The sequence below is a fragment of the Salvelinus sp. IW2-2015 genome, linkage group LG18 (genome assembly GCF_002910315.2).
Source record: "Salvelinus sp. IW2-2015 linkage group LG18, ASM291031v2, whole genome shotgun sequence".
Lineage (NCBI taxonomy): Eukaryota > Metazoa > Chordata > Actinopteri > Salmoniformes > Salmonidae > Salvelinus > Salvelinus sp. IW2-2015.
Window position 1 is genome coordinate 40,659,520 of NC_036858.1, and position 16,391 is coordinate 40,675,910.

The 16,391-nt window shown below is 43.9% G+C and overlaps 2 protein-coding genes across 11 annotated transcripts in view; one reads left to right on the forward strand and one right to left on the reverse strand.

Moving 5' to 3' along the window:
* The window catches only part of ctbp2a (C-terminal binding protein 2a), a 146,422-nt gene extending 135,770 nt beyond the window's left edge, over window positions 1-10,652 (forward strand). For 6 of the 10 annotated variants that reach the window (XM_024008241.2, XM_024008242.2, XM_070448502.1 and 3 more), the window contains 8 exons: window positions 30-184; window positions 4,647-4,791; window positions 5,346-5,552; window positions 5,680-5,894; window positions 6,598-6,728; window positions 6,818-6,945; window positions 7,044-7,158; window positions 8,485-10,204. In XM_024008241.2, the coding sequence (XP_023864009.1) occupies window positions 30-184; window positions 4,647-4,791; window positions 5,346-5,552; window positions 5,680-5,894; window positions 6,598-6,728; window positions 6,818-6,945; window positions 7,044-7,158; window positions 8,485-8,668 (1,280 nt within the window). In that variant the 3' untranslated portion in view covers window positions 8,669-10,204. Of the gene's footprint in view, window positions 1-29; window positions 185-4,646; window positions 4,792-5,345; window positions 5,553-5,679; window positions 5,895-6,597; window positions 6,729-6,817; window positions 6,946-7,043; window positions 7,159-7,567; window positions 7,646-8,174; window positions 8,230-8,484 lie in introns of all 10 variants that reach the window. The other 4 variants (XR_002879135.3, XM_024008240.3, XM_024008239.3 and 1 more) reach the window with 4 other exon arrangements.
* A 176-nt stretch (window positions 10,653-10,828) lies between these two features.
* zranb1b (zinc finger, RAN-binding domain containing 1b) overlaps window positions 10,829-16,391 on the reverse strand; it is a 37,776-nt gene continuing 32,213 nt past the window's right edge. The window contains exons 9-10 of the mRNA XM_024008244.2: window positions 12,493-12,722; window positions 10,829-12,182 (exon numbers count right to left, since the gene is read on the reverse strand). Coding sequence (XP_023864012.1) covers window positions 11,970-12,182; window positions 12,493-12,722 — 443 coding nt within the window. The 3' untranslated portion in view covers window positions 10,829-11,969. The remainder of the gene's footprint in view (window positions 12,183-12,492; window positions 12,723-16,391) is intronic.

Below are 16,391 nucleotides of genomic sequence, written 5' to 3' on the forward strand. Positions count from 1 at the left end.
TCTCTCTCTCTCTGTCTCTCTCTCTGTAGGTATCCGGCCCCAGATCATGAATGGGCCAATGCACCCTCGCCCCCTAGTGGCCCTGTTGGATGGACGTGACTGTACAGTCGAGATGCCCATCCTCAAAGACCTGGCCACTGTCGCCTTCTGTGATGCCCAGTCCACACAGGAGATCCATGAGAAGGTACAACACACACTTACCCACGTACGCCCACGCACACTCTTTCAGGCACTGACACGAGCATGCGTACACATACACGCACATGCTATACACTGAGACTGCATGGGCTTCCACAAAAGAATAAGCCTTAACAATGTGCATGACCTCAATTCAAACTGTAGCTCTTTTCACCTCCCCCTCCTCTCCTCCTTTTCCCATGTATCCCCCCCCCTCCTCTTCTCTTTCTGTAACATAAAACTGATATTGCAGTAGAGTATATTGGCTCTCCCAGTGATTTCATTATGATTTAATGTCATTGGGTGACAGTGTGCTCCTCCTCTCCTCCTCTGGTGGTTAAATAGAGAGGCTGGTTATGGTAAAGGAATGTCATAGTATACTGAGCTAGCTATATCTGCAATATACCAGTGCAAGATCAAATCTTCCCCTCTTTGTGTAAAGTACTAAATGTGCAAAAAGTTTGTGAAAGCTGCAATATGTAACTTTTTGGGTGATGCGACCAAATTCACATAGAAATGTGAATTATAGATCTGTCAATATAATTGAAAGCAAGGCTAAGAAGCGGTAGATCTGTTCTATGTGTACTATTTCTATGCTTCCCATTCTTAATGTTTTGCGTCTTTTGCTTTCAGTTTTGCTCACCAGCTTCAAACAGCTGAAAATACAAATTTGGTTATAGAAAATATATTTCACAGCGGTTTAGATGGTACAATGATTCTCTGCACAATGACTGCTTGTTTTGTCACATTGCTAAAGGGTAGAGCTGCTGCTTTCAAGGAGCGGGACTCTAACCCGGAAGCTTATAAGAAACCCTGCTATGCCCTCCGTCGAACCATCAAACATGCAAAGCGTCAATACAGGACTAAGATCGATTCGTACTACACCGGCTTCGACGCTCGTTGGATGTGGCAAACTATTACAGACTACAAAGGGAAGCACAGCCGAGAGCTGCCCAGTGACARGAGCCAACCAGACGAGCTAAACTACTTCCATGCTTGCTTCAAGGCAAGTAACACTGAAACATTCATGAGAGCATCAGCTGTTCCGGAAGACTGTGTGATCGCGCTCTCGGCAGGCAGCGTGAGTAAGACCTTTATACAGGTCAACATTCACAAGGCCTCAGGGCTAGACGGATTACCAGGACGTTTGCTCCGAGCATGTGCTGACCAACTGGCAAGTGTCTTCACTGACATTTTCAACTCCCTGTCCGAGTCTGTAATACCAACATGTTTCAAGCAGACCACCATAGTCCCTGTGCCCAAGAACACTAAGGTAACCTGCCTAAATGACTACCGACCCGTAGCGCTCACGTCTGTAGCCATGAAGTGCTTTGAAAGGCTGGTCATGGCTCACATCAACACCATTATCCCAGAAATCCTAGACCCACTCCAATTTGCATACCGCACCAACAGATCCACAGATGATGCAATCTCTATTGCACTCCACACTGCCCTTTCACACCTGGACAAAAGGAACACCTATGTGAGAAGGTTATTCATTGACTACAGCTCAGCGTTCAACACCATAGTGCCCTCAAAGCCCATCACTAAGCTAAGGACCCTGGGACTAAACACCTCCCTCTGCAACTGGATCCTGGACTTCCTGACGGGCCGCCCCCAGGTGACAAAGGGGCCCCTCAGGGGTGCATGCTCAGTCCCCTCCTGTACACCCTGTTCACTCATGACTGCACGGCCAGGCACGACTCCAACACCATCATTAAGTTTGCTGATGACACAACAGTGGTAGGCCTGATCATCGACAATGACGAGACAGCCTATAGGGAGGTGGTCAGAGACCTGACCGTGTGGTGCCAGGACAACAACCTCTCCCTCAACGTGATCAACAACAAGACTAAGGAAATTGTGGACTACAGGAAAAGGAGGACCAAGCACGCCCCCATTCTCATCGACGGGGCTGTAGTGGAGTAGGTTGAGAGCTTCAAGTTCCTTGGTGTCCACATCACCAACAAACTAACATGGTCCAAGCACACCAAGACAGTCGTGAAGAGGGCACGAAAAAACCTATTCCCCCTCAGGAGACTGAAAAGATTTGGCATGGCAGATCCTCAAAAGGTTCTACAACTGCACCATTGAGAGCATCCTGACTGGTTGCATCACTGCCTGGCATGGCAACCGCTCGGCCTCCGACCGCAAGACACTACAGAGGGTAGTGCGTATGGCCCAGTAAATGGGTCCAAGCTTCCTGCCATCCAGGAATACTATACCAGGCGGTGTCAAAGGGAGGCCCTGAAAATTGTCGAAGACTTCAGCCACCATAGTCATAGACTGTTCTCTCTGCTCCCGCACGGCAAGCGATACCGGAGCGCCAAGTCTAGGTCCGAGAGCCTTCTAAACAGCTTCTACCCCCAAGCCATAAGACTCCTGAACAGCTAATCAAATGGCTACCAAAACTATTTGCATTGCCCCCCCTTCTACCCTGCTGCTACTCTCTGTTATTGTCTATGCATAGTCACTTTAATAACCCTACCTACATGTATATATTACCTCAATTACCTTGACACCGGTGCCCCCGCACATTGACTCTGTACCGGTACCACCTGTATATAGCCCCGTTATTGTTATTTACTGCTGCTCTTTAATTATTTTTTATTTTCATTTTTTTTAACTGCGTTGTTGGTTAACGGCTTGTAAGTAAGGTCTACCTACACCTGTTGTATTCGGCGCATGTGACAAATAAAATTTGATTGGATTTGAACCTGACAACTATTAGAATTTCTGCAACTAGGAAATGGTGGTGCGATTTCTGTATATTGCACCTTTAACAAAGCAAAGCAATTTCCATGTATTGTGTATGTTGACCTTACAGTTTATCAGCGTCAAAACCCCAAATAATCCGTCATGTTGTCTTGTAGACAAGGTTTGTTGACATCTTTTGTCAGCAAAGGAGATTTTGAACCATTTAAAAATATATTTATATTTGGCACAGAGAGAAAGCGAGTGAGATTGGAAAATAGAAAAGGTTAGATGGATGGAGGGAAGGAGAAAGTGAGAGGAAAAATAGGACCCGGGTTCCGTTGACCTCTTTTGACATGCTTCTCTCTGGACCCTGGCCTCTCCGTGCTACCCTGTTCACACACACCAAGGCTTTCTGTCCAAACAGCTGTTGTTTGCGCATACATTACACAGCGAGGCAGCCTGCCCTGGGTGTAGAGATATTGACAGAGCTCCCGCCTTTGTCTACGAGTCAGCAGAGACAGCAGAAGTGGCACTTCACACACACGGAAGGAGAAAGGGCCGCACACTCACGCGCAAACAACCCACTAACATCGGCTCAAACACACAGGCTCAAATACAAACCAACACACACACACATGCTGACTCACATTTACACATACACACACAGACCTCACCTCTCATACACACAAATTCACCCACTTTCATCATACATACTGAAACACACACTACTGCCTCTCTGCGTGCATCGCCTGAGAAAGATGAGCCAAGTTAGTTCCCTGACAGGAGCCTGAATCTGTATCTTTCTCCCCAGTGAATTACATAGCATTCGGAGCACTATTAGGAGGTTACGATGACTCACTATCCATTTCAAAGCAGTGCTAGCGTGCTCTCGTCGTGTTTCCGTGCTGACTTATCACTCTCTGTTGTGTTGTGTAGGCTAAAGGGTTCGCGTGCTAGCGTGTTATCCCTCCATCTGTAAGCAGTTTAACCATCTGTTTGTGGACTGTGAGTGAATTGATACAAATGAGTCTTTAGCGTTATATCAGCTTTTATCTGTACAATAGAGTGGTGTGCTGATACCATTCCACCCCCACACAAACTCTCCTCGCGACATTTTGATCTGGATAAAGAGTTCTGAAAAACATCTATTGGGTTGAGTCCATCCCTCTATGCCATATCAAACTGCTTTTTTCACAACTTCTGTATATTTGAATACTGGTCCATCGTTATAAAAAAGAATCACTCGTTCAGTTTTTCCATTTAGTCTGACACATTGCTCAGTGATTACTTGCTTAATGACTCACACAGCATTGGCCATTACAACCCACAGGACGTATTGTCTCCAGCCAAACTTGCCTCTGGCTAGCAACACAGCCTAAGCAATTAGATGAATGCATGAGGAGAGATTTAACCTTGAATTAGCATCTAGTGCTGACTCCAGCTAGCTCTAATAAAACCGTTATGGAAAGTCACAGCTATGCTAATCTGGCAGGCCAAGCTAATGCAGTTAGCCTGAGGAGAATTTAAAGCTATTATTTACCCAGAATGCCTGACAGGGTGCACTTGCTATGCTATCTGGGGATCTGGATAAAACATCAATCCAGTTTATGACCCTGCCTGTCTCCACCCTCACCTTGTTTCCATATACACATTCTGATCATGCAGGGCTTTTGACACGTACACATGAACACATACACCACAAAAAAGGGTTTATTCAAGATAATGATGAAATGCCTTTAATGATGATGATGATGAAGGTGCCTCTCCATCAGGTGCTGAACGAGGCAGTAGGGGCCATGATGTACCACACCATCACCTTGACCAGAGAAGACCTGGAGAAATTCAAGGCTCTACGCATCATCATCCGCATCGGCAGCGGCTATGACAACATCGACATCAAGGCAGCCGGAGAGATGGGTAAGAGAGGGAAACAGAGAGGAGAGAGGTATAATATCAAACTTTATTGATCCCCTAAGGGGACATTTTAATGCATCGGCCAATATGACAGACACAACGTAGAGACAACAACAACCCACTCCTCAGCACTGCAGCCAAGACTTTATGGAATGTAGCCTAAACAAACACTTATTGTATACTTCAGTACATAGCACATGTAGTTGAAGTATTATCCCCTAAATACACAGACAACTGTGAAAGCATTATTAAGAAATACTCCCCCACAGATGTCATTTTTGCCCCAGGCATGTCACTTAATAATTAAAACAAAAATCCTCAATAAACATAGTAACCTGGTGTGAAACGTGTCTTTGATTTTAAAAATGTTGCACTATAATTATGAAACGTTACAATTTGAATTGCCTTTCCAAGTGGGTACATGTTTCTACATGTTTCTACATGTTTCTTGGATACTTAGTTGTTCCTTCCATAAGCAGCACATTGCTGTGCACAGGGCTTCTATACATTTTTGGTGTTCTTCTTCTCTCATCATGTCTTCCCTTTCTCTTTTCCAGGCATCGCGGTGTGTAACATCCCATCGGCGGCGGTGGAGGAGACAGCAGACTCCACTCTGTGCCACATTCTCAACCTGTACCGGCGGAACACTTGGCTGTACCAGGCTCTCCGGGAGGGCACACGGGTCCAGAGCGTGGAGCAGATCAGAGAGGTGGCGTCCGGAGCCGCCAGGATCCGAGGAGAAACGCTGGGCCTCATTGGCTTTGGTGGGTCACAGGAGATGTTGGTCTTTGGCAGTAACACACTCAGTTGTGATAGTGCTTGGTCCACATACACACACAGCCATAACATTGTGATCCTTTTCTGACACTGTATTCATGTGTATGTCTACAGGTCGTTCAGGGCAGGCGGTGGCAGTGCGGGCCAAGGTGTTTGGCTTCAACGTGATCTTCTACGACCCGTACCTGCAGGACGGTCTGGAGCGTTCGCTAGGTGTTCAGCGTGTCTACACCCTGCAGGACTTGCTCTACCAGAGTGACTGTGTCTCCCTGCACTGCAACCTGAACGAACACAACCACCACCTCATCAACGACTTCACCATCAAACAGGTACACACACTTGCAGGCAATTCAGACATACACCCATACACACACACACACACACACACACACACAATGCTAAAATAGGCCATAATTTACCATGCACAGTACAGTACTGTGCACCCAGCTTCGTGGCCTAGTTGGTGATCAGCACTGCCACCTACAGTCCGCTTTTAAAACTGCATGCTGCTGTAGAAGTCTAACATCCATTTCCTCTTTGAAATGTGAGGGGCGGTCTCATCAAGGCAGAACCTGGTTAACGTGCTAATTATATATTCATATAAACCATAGAAAAGTTTCTTAAAGAACATCACTACTTTGCTGCCAAAAAATCTCTGTGTTTGTACGTGCGTTCGTGTCTATGGCTTGTGCCTTTTACAGATCAGATACAACTAGGACCGTGAATTTCAGCTTTTGTCAAGATGAAGGGATTACTTTTATCCAGATACTCTCATTTAATCTCTGTCTCTCTCTTTTGGTACACAGAAGTTTTATTCCATTAGCTCTTTGTGATTTGAATCTAAGCTGTTGGTACGAGGAGCATACTGCAGGGCACCTTAGGGCTTTATGGTTGAAAGCACCACTGCAGGCACATACTGTATAAGTGGGCTCCAACATGTGTATTCTCCAGGAGAGTGATTATCACTTAATCTCATCGCAGATATCTACTATCTATTTGATGTTAGTAAAAACGGGTTTACTTTTGTTTAAGATGCGCCAGGGTGCGTTTCTGGTTAACTCTGCGCGGGGAGGTTTGGTGGATGAGAAGGCCTTGGCTCAGGCCCTGAAAGAGGGCAGGATACGGGGGGCCGCCCTGGACGTCCATGAGTCAGAACCCTTCAGGTGAGTGTGTGTTTATCTGTGTGAAAAGGTAACTTCGTCAACTCCATTATCCAGTTCAGTTCGCCAATCCCTTTCTCTGGTGTGTGTAGTTTTACCCAGGGTCCTCTGAAGGATGCTCCTAACCTGATCTGTACTCCTCACACGGCCTGGTACAGTGAACAGGCCTCGCTGGAGATGAGAGAGGCAGCCGCCACAGAGATACGCAGAGCCGTCACTGGTACACATACACACACACATACACACACACATTTATCACACTTGTAAACTCATTTGGAGCTGATTCTTTACTGGAATGTTTTGGTTTTTCCGACGCAGGCCGTATCCCCGACAGTTTACGAAACTGTGTCAACAAGGAGTTCTTTGTTACCACGGCTCCTTGGACAGTGGAACAGCAGCAAATGCACCCCGAACTCAACGGTGCCGCGTACAGGTATCAATCACAACCAAACTGACAGTTATGTAGGGAAACCCCTATTTTTGGTCAGGTCCACCTCCTCTTGCGTATATTATCCACATAAGCAGGACTTAATCATTTTGATAAAAAGGGGGATACATTTTTTTAAATTGGTACAGCTGGAGTAATTTCCATGCTCAGATATATACTTTGTTGTTCCCTGTATTCAATATATGATAACTTCTTGTCTTTTCTATTTAACCTTGGTGGTATTTTAGTCTTGGTTTCCGTAGTGGCATATAGTGGAAATGAAGCGCTATGGGGAAACATTGATTAGCTACTACCATCCCGTGCTATTGTTTGTCAGGAAGTCACAGTATTGACCTCTCAGTCTCTCACCCTATACCTACTGTCTCAACTGGACTGAACTACTTCTCTTACACAGCCGAGTCAACCAAACCATGGTACAGGCCATAGGAACGGGGGGAATGCAAGACAAATTATATACCTAATAGAGAACCAGGTAAATACTACCAATTCTGACCCACAGTGATAGGCTCAGGCCCACCTGTGCTGATCAAAGCAGAACTGCTGTTGGTTTTCATGATACTGAAAAGTATAGTCTCTGTTTGCTTTATTTCCCACCCAATATACCTGCTCTGCCCACCCTCTCATTGCACRCCTCATTTACTTCCCCAAAACCAACAAATGTGGCCAAACCTAGCCACTTGTACCATGCCAAATAATACAAACATCTATTGCAAGGTAGCACATAATGGCAACCATTTGATTGTAGGACAGAGTATTCCATATTCCTGCACAGGAAGTATGAGGTCTACTTGGGTATATTTGTGACATTTGTACCATTTTCCTTCTAAACCCCCCTTTTTCTCATAGTTCAGTGTCTGTCCCCTGAGATATTCTGTCAGGAATCTTTCCTTGACCTGCCATCCCTAGCCCTACACCATCCCCTTATGCCAACTATAACTATATTTTGTTGATATCTGAGTGGTTTAGTAAATCAAGATATATTTCTCTGATACGTTTATCAGTTTCCCAAGAACAACAGATGAGGTCTTGTGGTCGTTTTGAATCCTGAATTGACATGTAAGAGTTGAATCAGTTTTCAGATTTCATGTGATGTCTGTTTTGCACCACACTCTTTCTCTAATGTGTGACTTTACTTTCTTTGATTATAAAATGCACCACTGAATTTGATCCTTTGCCTCATTTCTAATGTGAGGCAACACGTGTTTTAAATGTAGCAACTTAAAATGGCAATTTAAAGGCTTATCAGGTTGTTGTAACCTATGAGGTATTGTTATGGTACCATGTGACCTCACCAATGTCTCCCTGGCACAGGTACCCCCCTGGTGTGGTTGGTGTGGCCTCTGGTGGGATCCATGGGCCAATGGAGGGGATGGTGCCTGGGGGGGTGACAATCGCCCACACCCTGCCCTCGGGTACCCACCCCTCCCAGGTCCCGTCCCCCAACCAACCCTACAAAAACGGGGAGCCCATGAGAGAGCACATGACCGAGCCATAACTCTGCATCCAGAGACGAAGGAGTTCATATATACACAACTGACCCACCCACTCTTCGACCAGCAGACTGATCGTTAGGGTTCACAGAACACCGGAACCAAGTGGGGACAGTGAATATATTCACAACTGCTTCTCCAAAGTGGGGACCGTCAAAACTCATGTTCCAAGGATCCTCTTCTTTTAAATTTTTTATTCCTGTTTTCTGGGACACGTTGTTACCGCATGCCAGAGTTAAGGCCCGTCCACCTTGACTGACCCACCAATAAGAGAGCTTGGAAGGACAATGACATCATCTGTTACTGGCCTTCCTCCAACTCCACCCTGCCCCATTCCATCATTTCAGTTCACGTGTGTCTATTTTTCTTTCCTCTTCTGAGACCACCCTACAAATGAATATGTCTTTCTGTTCTTCAATGTGAAAAAAGAAATTATTAAGAAATGACATACAGTTGTCATACAGTAGAAAAAGACAACTGGTGTTACCAATGCCATCAGCAGTCTCAATGGGGACCTCTTAACCCTGTCCTAGTCCATCTCTCACCCTGTAGGTTGCTGGTTCCTGAATGTACAGACAGGATTTGATGGACACATCAGGGTTGCCAGATCTCTTGAGCCTCATGACCAAAACAATAAGCGAATATGGGACCTGAAACCGTTTGAATTTGTCCATTGTGAACATCTCTCAACCCCTGAGACCACCCAATATATTATAGAGAAGATTTTGATCTGGTAAACTCCTTTTTAGACATCTAGTTTCTCTGAAGAGCTTCTTCAAAGCTCCAGGTTCTGACGCACAAGGGGGATGAGACTTGCTGTAAAGGTCATTATCGCAATCTTAAGACAATGTAAACTTTCATTCCAACTCCGGATTCAGTAATCATGTCGTGGTCTGTCACTAAAATATTGAAATAAGAAATGCATGCAAAAGCCGTTCTAACTGTTAAAAGCACCTCTGCTTTTACATGGACCTCCACATCATGGATTTGGACATTGTCGCAGGTGTTTGTATGCTAGAGGGCTCTCTTAACATGTCAATTTTTTTTCTCACCAAAAGGACCTACACAGTAGCACCAGCCAGACAGGAAAGGGTTTGGAAATTGAGGTTACTGACTCAGGAAAAATAACTTTTGCAGATATCTTTTTCCCCAAATTGTCTGAAAGAAAAAAGTCTGGATCGTTCTGCGTGTCTCCACCTTTTCTTCATTGTGGTATTTTTATAAATCAAACCTCTGTTTTTTGGTGTTCAAGGTTTTTGCAGAGTCCTGTTAGATTTGTATTGCCTAGTTAAATGTTCTTATAATCATAGTCTTATGTGAACCACCCCTTTTTTCCCCCCCCTTGTTCTTATAATGAAAGCCAGTTGGAGCTCTTGGAGGCATCGTGCACTCTGTGAGCAACATCCCTAGTGCCCTGACTTTAGCAAGACAAGGCTACTAACAGATTGTTTGGTTTTTAGTGTGAGTATTTGTACAAGGTGATATATAAAATTCAGTGCAGTTCAAATAAAAAAAATGCTGTTCTATCAGGCTCTGTGAAAGTGTTTGACTTTGCTGCTTATTTATGCATACGGTTTATAGTACCAATGCATAACTTAATGTAATGACCTTCAGTTGACCCTTTCTGGATTTTGTGGTGTAATGGGTTTACTGGCCACACGGAGGTTATAGAAGTTCCCATAAGAATGTATAAGAGACCCATTATATAATTTAGGATAAATAGTCTACACTATGATATTGTCATAGTACTCTCCTTTTTAGACATCCCTATTAATAACCAGGTGCACCACACGAGTCAATGCATACTGAAACGGTCAAACTACACTATCATTTTTATAGACTTCATAAATTGGACATTTCTCACTGGCACTAGTGAGGTCAGGCTTTTACCTAAATCTGCAACTATTGCATTACTACAAAGCAACATACAGGCGATGCTTAATGTGTGTATAACTAGATTGTAATACACCAAAATAAGTTACAGTATAACTCAATGGCAAGGAAACCCAATAAAAAAGTATGACCATGATATTTTAACTTTGGTTCATGTGCAATCTCTCACAAATACCTTAATTCAAGATGGGTTCACAGACAAGCATACATTATAGAAAAAAACCACAGGTACCATGGGTTAAACTTGACAGGGAAGAATAGCAGGACAGAGAAAAAGAAACAATTGTTTTAATGTAGATGTTGAATGTGACTTACTCCTCCAAAGCACCAAACATCCAAATGAGGTGCTGAAGTAAACTTCTACAGATGGTTATTTTCCTCACAGCAAAATGGTCTGCCACAAAACATCAAGATTGAAAGAAATGACAAAAATACAGAATCTCAGCTCAAAAGCTCCCAAACATATGTAGAATTCGTTTGGAGATCAAGAAAATAAGACTTCATTTTGGCCATTCTGGGGAAAAGGGTAAACTAAACACCAATGTGTATGATCTCCAAGACCTTAGTAACACTAGCTTTGAGGTGAGAAGGGAACTTCATTTATGTATCTTTGAAAATGACCTTCATTCAAGCAGTTAGTCAAATGTGTCTTTGTATAAATGTGTAGTGCTTAGTTTTAAAAGGGGATTTTGTCAATGACACCCTTTATCTACTTCCCCAGATGAACCCGTGGAACCCATTTGTCCCTGCTTGCAGTTTGAATGAAGTTGCTAACGAGCGTTAGCACAATGACAAAGTCTATGATAACTGCTATTAGATATCATTCACTGCGCTAATGCTAGTTAGGATTGGCTTGCGAAACTACCTCTAACTTCCTTCATACTGGATGCAGAGACAAATGGTATCTCCATGGGTTCATCTGACTCTGGAGAAGTAGATAAAGGGCTTTTTGACAAAATCCTGAAGTATCCCTTTAAGAATTAAATTCATAGTACACAATTGCAGCAGTTTTCTGTTGGGTGCCCTGACAAAGATTTGTTGGCCTAGACCCTGCCCATCAAAAAACAATAACTCTATTTCAACTGGAAAAACAACTAAAAGGACAGTCATTTAGGAAGTGTACTTTCATCGGTGCCCATCAAACTGATACTGGTATATTTCCAACAACCACATGCATTTACACTTTCGGCTAAAGATTTTACATTTGATAAAATCAAAGCTCAATAGCATTTGAAAACTACAATCCTTTATTTCGGTCATCCCCCAAGTCTTTTTGCAGCAATGGAGTTTTTCTTCTGTCAGTCTCTTAAGTGTGTCCTCTGCCAGGGTAGCATGATTCCCTGCCCTTTCACAGTTTGTCCATGTAAGTAAAGGAGGAAAAAAAAGAGGGTGGACTCCTGCCTACTCCAGTTGTCACTCATCATCCTCCTCTTCCTCACCGTCAGAGAGCGAGGCACAGGGGCGGATCTGTCGGTAGCCGTCCAGCCACTTCTCTACCATCTGTGTTACCAGGGGGTGGTTCCGCCGGCGGGAGCTCTTCTGCATGGCCACCAGCACTCCACCCTCTGTTACGCAGCAGTCCAACCACTCCCTCAACAGCTTCTCCTGCTGCTCCTCATTCCCCATCTGACACACAGACAAGAAAACCATCAACCATGAGACTACATCTCATATTTTAGAGTATGCTCTCATACAGAGAAAAATAGTGCAATTAGTGCAGCCAATCCTCCTTACTTTTCACATTCCAGTCACTTCACGAGAATAGCGACATACTATAGTCACTTAGCAGATGGTATAATAGAACTACATAATCAGCATGAATATCAAAATTAGCTTGAATCAGCATGAATAGTAGACTCAGACAGAATCCTTGAAAAGCAACCCGTCAGGGGTCCATATAAATATTCATGATACCACAGCGGTCGCTCCCTCCTACCTCCTGTGCTGAGAGGAAGTGGATGTGAAGCAACTTTCTCTCACTGTCCACCAGCGGTAGGAAGGTGATGGTCACGTCATCGTCTGTGTTGAGGTTGGCGCCTGCGCCCCGATTGTTGAAGCCGTCATTCTCCATGGCCACCAGTGCAGAGAAGTGGCCGCGAGTGTAGCCCAGAGCAATGGGACTCTTCCAACAGAAACTCTGCTCCCACAGCAGGGGCAAGTACACACCTGGAGAGAGATAGGGAAGGGGAAGTTGGGATGTAGAGTGAAGGAGGAAGAGGGTGAGAAATGGAGAGAGGTGGAATCAAGGGAGGAAGTAAGAGTCAAAGGGACATGGGGAGGGACAGAAAGAAAGAGGAAGAGAAATAGAGAGAGATGACAAACCAAAATATCAAAACAGGCTGACATATTCCTCACCAACAGTTTCCCAAACACAATGGACACTTTACCTGAGACTATTCCATCAGCCTCAAACCACTAGACAGCCTCTACAAGTGAACGAGACACTTCACCGTGTGACCTTAACACAAACCACTTTTTGAGCATCTAGAACAGTTACTGTCGCTCACTGTTCAACAGTCTGCCATGTGTGTTTACTGGGTTCACTTGGCGACCAATTTAAACAGAGATTTCTCCTTCCCTCCCTCCACGGACGCTCATAAGCCTCTCCTTTCCTTGGCAACACAAACAGTAGCCTATATCGTCCATCTGTAATGAATGACATTACCACAGGCAGCCCATCGTTACAGAGAGCTTTCTTTATGGCTGCACGGGATCTGCAGGCTAATTAAAGCCAGACTGTTTTTACTAGGTCCCACGGAGGTGGACCCCGCCCTCAGCCCTTATTGGACACCCGCTTTAAACTACCACTCCCTCTTCCCATGATGGCTAACATATGCCGAGAGACATAGGCTACTAACAGTACGTACAGTGAACCTTGCTCCTGCAATGCTTCAAAGTTAGGGGGTGGGATTATTTTGGCAGAATTGTTCTTCGACTGGTTTTAGAGAGAGTCGCATGCTGTATCAGCATTGGAACAATCACAACAAACAATTGTAACCCCCCTCCCTTTACTAAACAGATTGTAATCTACTTGGACTGATTCTTGATGCGGCTACAGTTCCTATAAGAATGAGAAGACCGATTATGTGAGCTATGCGAAGTATGCAGACACGCTTGTGCCATTTCACACTGGGACTTTGCATCTAGGCTCAGTAGTGGACAACTACAAACTAGGGATGTGACAAATGGAAAAACATTCTTAATGTTTAAGCTGCATTTTTTTAAATAGATTTCCATTAAAACAATTTTTTTTTTTTTTTTAACCCATGTGAATTGGCAATGTGCTGCGCTGCTGCCAGCAATGGTTTGGGTCTCACGGTGCGCCCCTTCCAGATGGTTAAACATTTGCACCTGTACTACCATTACTGTAGCTCAACTCCATCTCGCAAAGTTTGCATTCCCTTCTCATTTAACTTTTCAAAATATTGCCATACAGGACTTCGCCGCTGTCGCTTGCCTTTCTCTGCCATTTTTCCAACTGTTAACAATGACGTAGTGGTGGAGAGTCGACTCCAAAATAATTGATTCCTCGACTCCTTACACACAGACTCCCGGTGTCGACTCCAATTTCTGAGTGTCAAGATTCAATTCCGCTAGGAATCGACTCATAGGATTCCGTATTTTTGGAACAGAGGACACTGTTCTCGGAAGTATGGCAACTAATCAAACACTTGCATCTTAGCAAGCTATCGAGGGAAGGGCACAGTTTAGGCAGCTCAGCCACCAGGCAGAGTCAGAACCGTGCACTAGGCCTATATCGGCAATCAAAAGCTGTATCTCGCAGATTTTCTTGCCTTGCAATGTCTCACACTTAACTCTCACAGTCACACATGGTATCTACACATGTGCACAGGTTTGCTTCATGCTGCTCACAGCATGGTAGCCAGGGCACTAAAACAGTGGGGAAGTTGAGCCTCGTGCTTTCAATGCTCTTAGTTGTTTTTCAGTTAAGGATTCTTCTTAAAGTTAAGAATCCACATTTCGTTGAAACATTTCAAAGTTTTAATGTTCACACCCCGAATAGACTACAGCTACACTGGCTTGTGTTCACTGGGGTGCAGCATGCAGAACATTAAGAAATAAATAGGATATATTATGGAAAACAACACATTCTTCTGTCATGTACATTAGGGAATCGTGTCATACAGTGGCAAGAAAAAGTATGTGAACCCTTTGGAATTACCTGGATTTCTGCATAAATCGGTCATGAAATTTGATCTGATCTTCATCTGAGTCACAACAATAGACAAAACACAGTGTGCTTGAACTAATAACACACAAATTATTGTATTTTTATTGTCTATATTGAATACAGTATTTAAACATTGTGTAGCTTGGAAAAAGTATGTGAACCCCTAGGCTAATCACTTCTCCAAAAGCTAATTGGAGTCAGGAGTCAGCTAACCTGGAGTCCAATCAATGAGACGAGATTGGAGATGTTGGTTAGAGCTGCCCTGCCCTATAAAAACAAACAAAATTTGAGTTTGCTATTGACAAGAAGCATTGCCTTGAACAAAATAAATCCCAGAAACCTAAGATTAAGAATAGTTGACTTGCATAAAGCTGGAAAGGGTTACAAAAGTATCTCTAAAAGCTATGATGTTCATCAGTCCACGGTAAGGCAAATTGTCTATAAATGTAGAAAGTTCAGCACTGTTGCTACTCTCCCTAGGAGTGGCTGTACTGCAAAGATGACTGCAAGTGCACAGTGCAGAATGCTCAATGAGGTTAAGAAGAATCCTAGAGTGTCAGCTAAAGACATCACAAAATCTTTGGAACATTCTAACATCTCTGTTGACGAGTCCACGATGCGTAAAACACTAAACAAGAATGGTGTTTGTGGGAGGACACCACGGAAGAAGCCACTGCTGTCTAAAAAAAACATTTCTGCACGTCTGAAGTTTGCAAAAGAGCACCTGGATGTTCAAAAGAGCACCTGGATATTTAGCCAGTGCTACTGGCTAAATATTCTGTGGACAGATGAAACTAAAGTTGAGTTGATTGGAAGGAACACACAACACTATGTGGAGAAAAAAAAAGGCACAGCACACCTACATCAAAACCTCATCCCAACTGTAAAGTATGGTGGAGGGAGCATCATGGTTTTGGCTGTTTTGCTGCCTCAAGGCCTGGACAGCTTGCTATCATTGATGGGGGAAATGAATTCCCAAGTTTATCAATACATTTTGCAGGAGAATGTAAGGCTCTGTCCACTAATTGAAGCTCAACAGAAGTTGGGTGACGCAACAGGACAACGACCCAAAACACAGAAGTAAATCAACAACAGAATGGCTTAAACAGATGAAAATACGCCTTCTGGAGTGGCCCAGTCAGTCCTGACCTCAACCCGATTCAGATGCTGTGGCATGACCTCAAGAGCGGTTCACACCAGACATCCCAAGAATATTGCTGAACCGAAACAGTGAAGAGGAATGGTCCAAAATTCCTCCTGACCCTTGTGCAGGTTTGATCCGCAACTACAGAACACGTTTGGTTGAGGTTATTGCTGCCAAAGGAGGGTCAACCAGTTATTAAATCCAAGGGTTCACATACTTTTCCCACCCTGCACAGTGAATGTTTACACAGTGTGTTCAATTAAGACACGAAAACATATAATTGTCTGTGTGTTATTAGTTTAAGCAGACTGTGTCTATTGTTGACTTAGATGAAGATCAGATCAAATTTTATGACCAATTTATGCAGAAATCAAGGTAATTKCAAAGGGTTCACATACATTTTCTTGCCATTGTATAATACATTTCTATCTGCAATGCTAACAGTTATGCCACGAGACTAACAGTTTCTAAATCAAGTGTCAACTCCCTCCAACTGTGA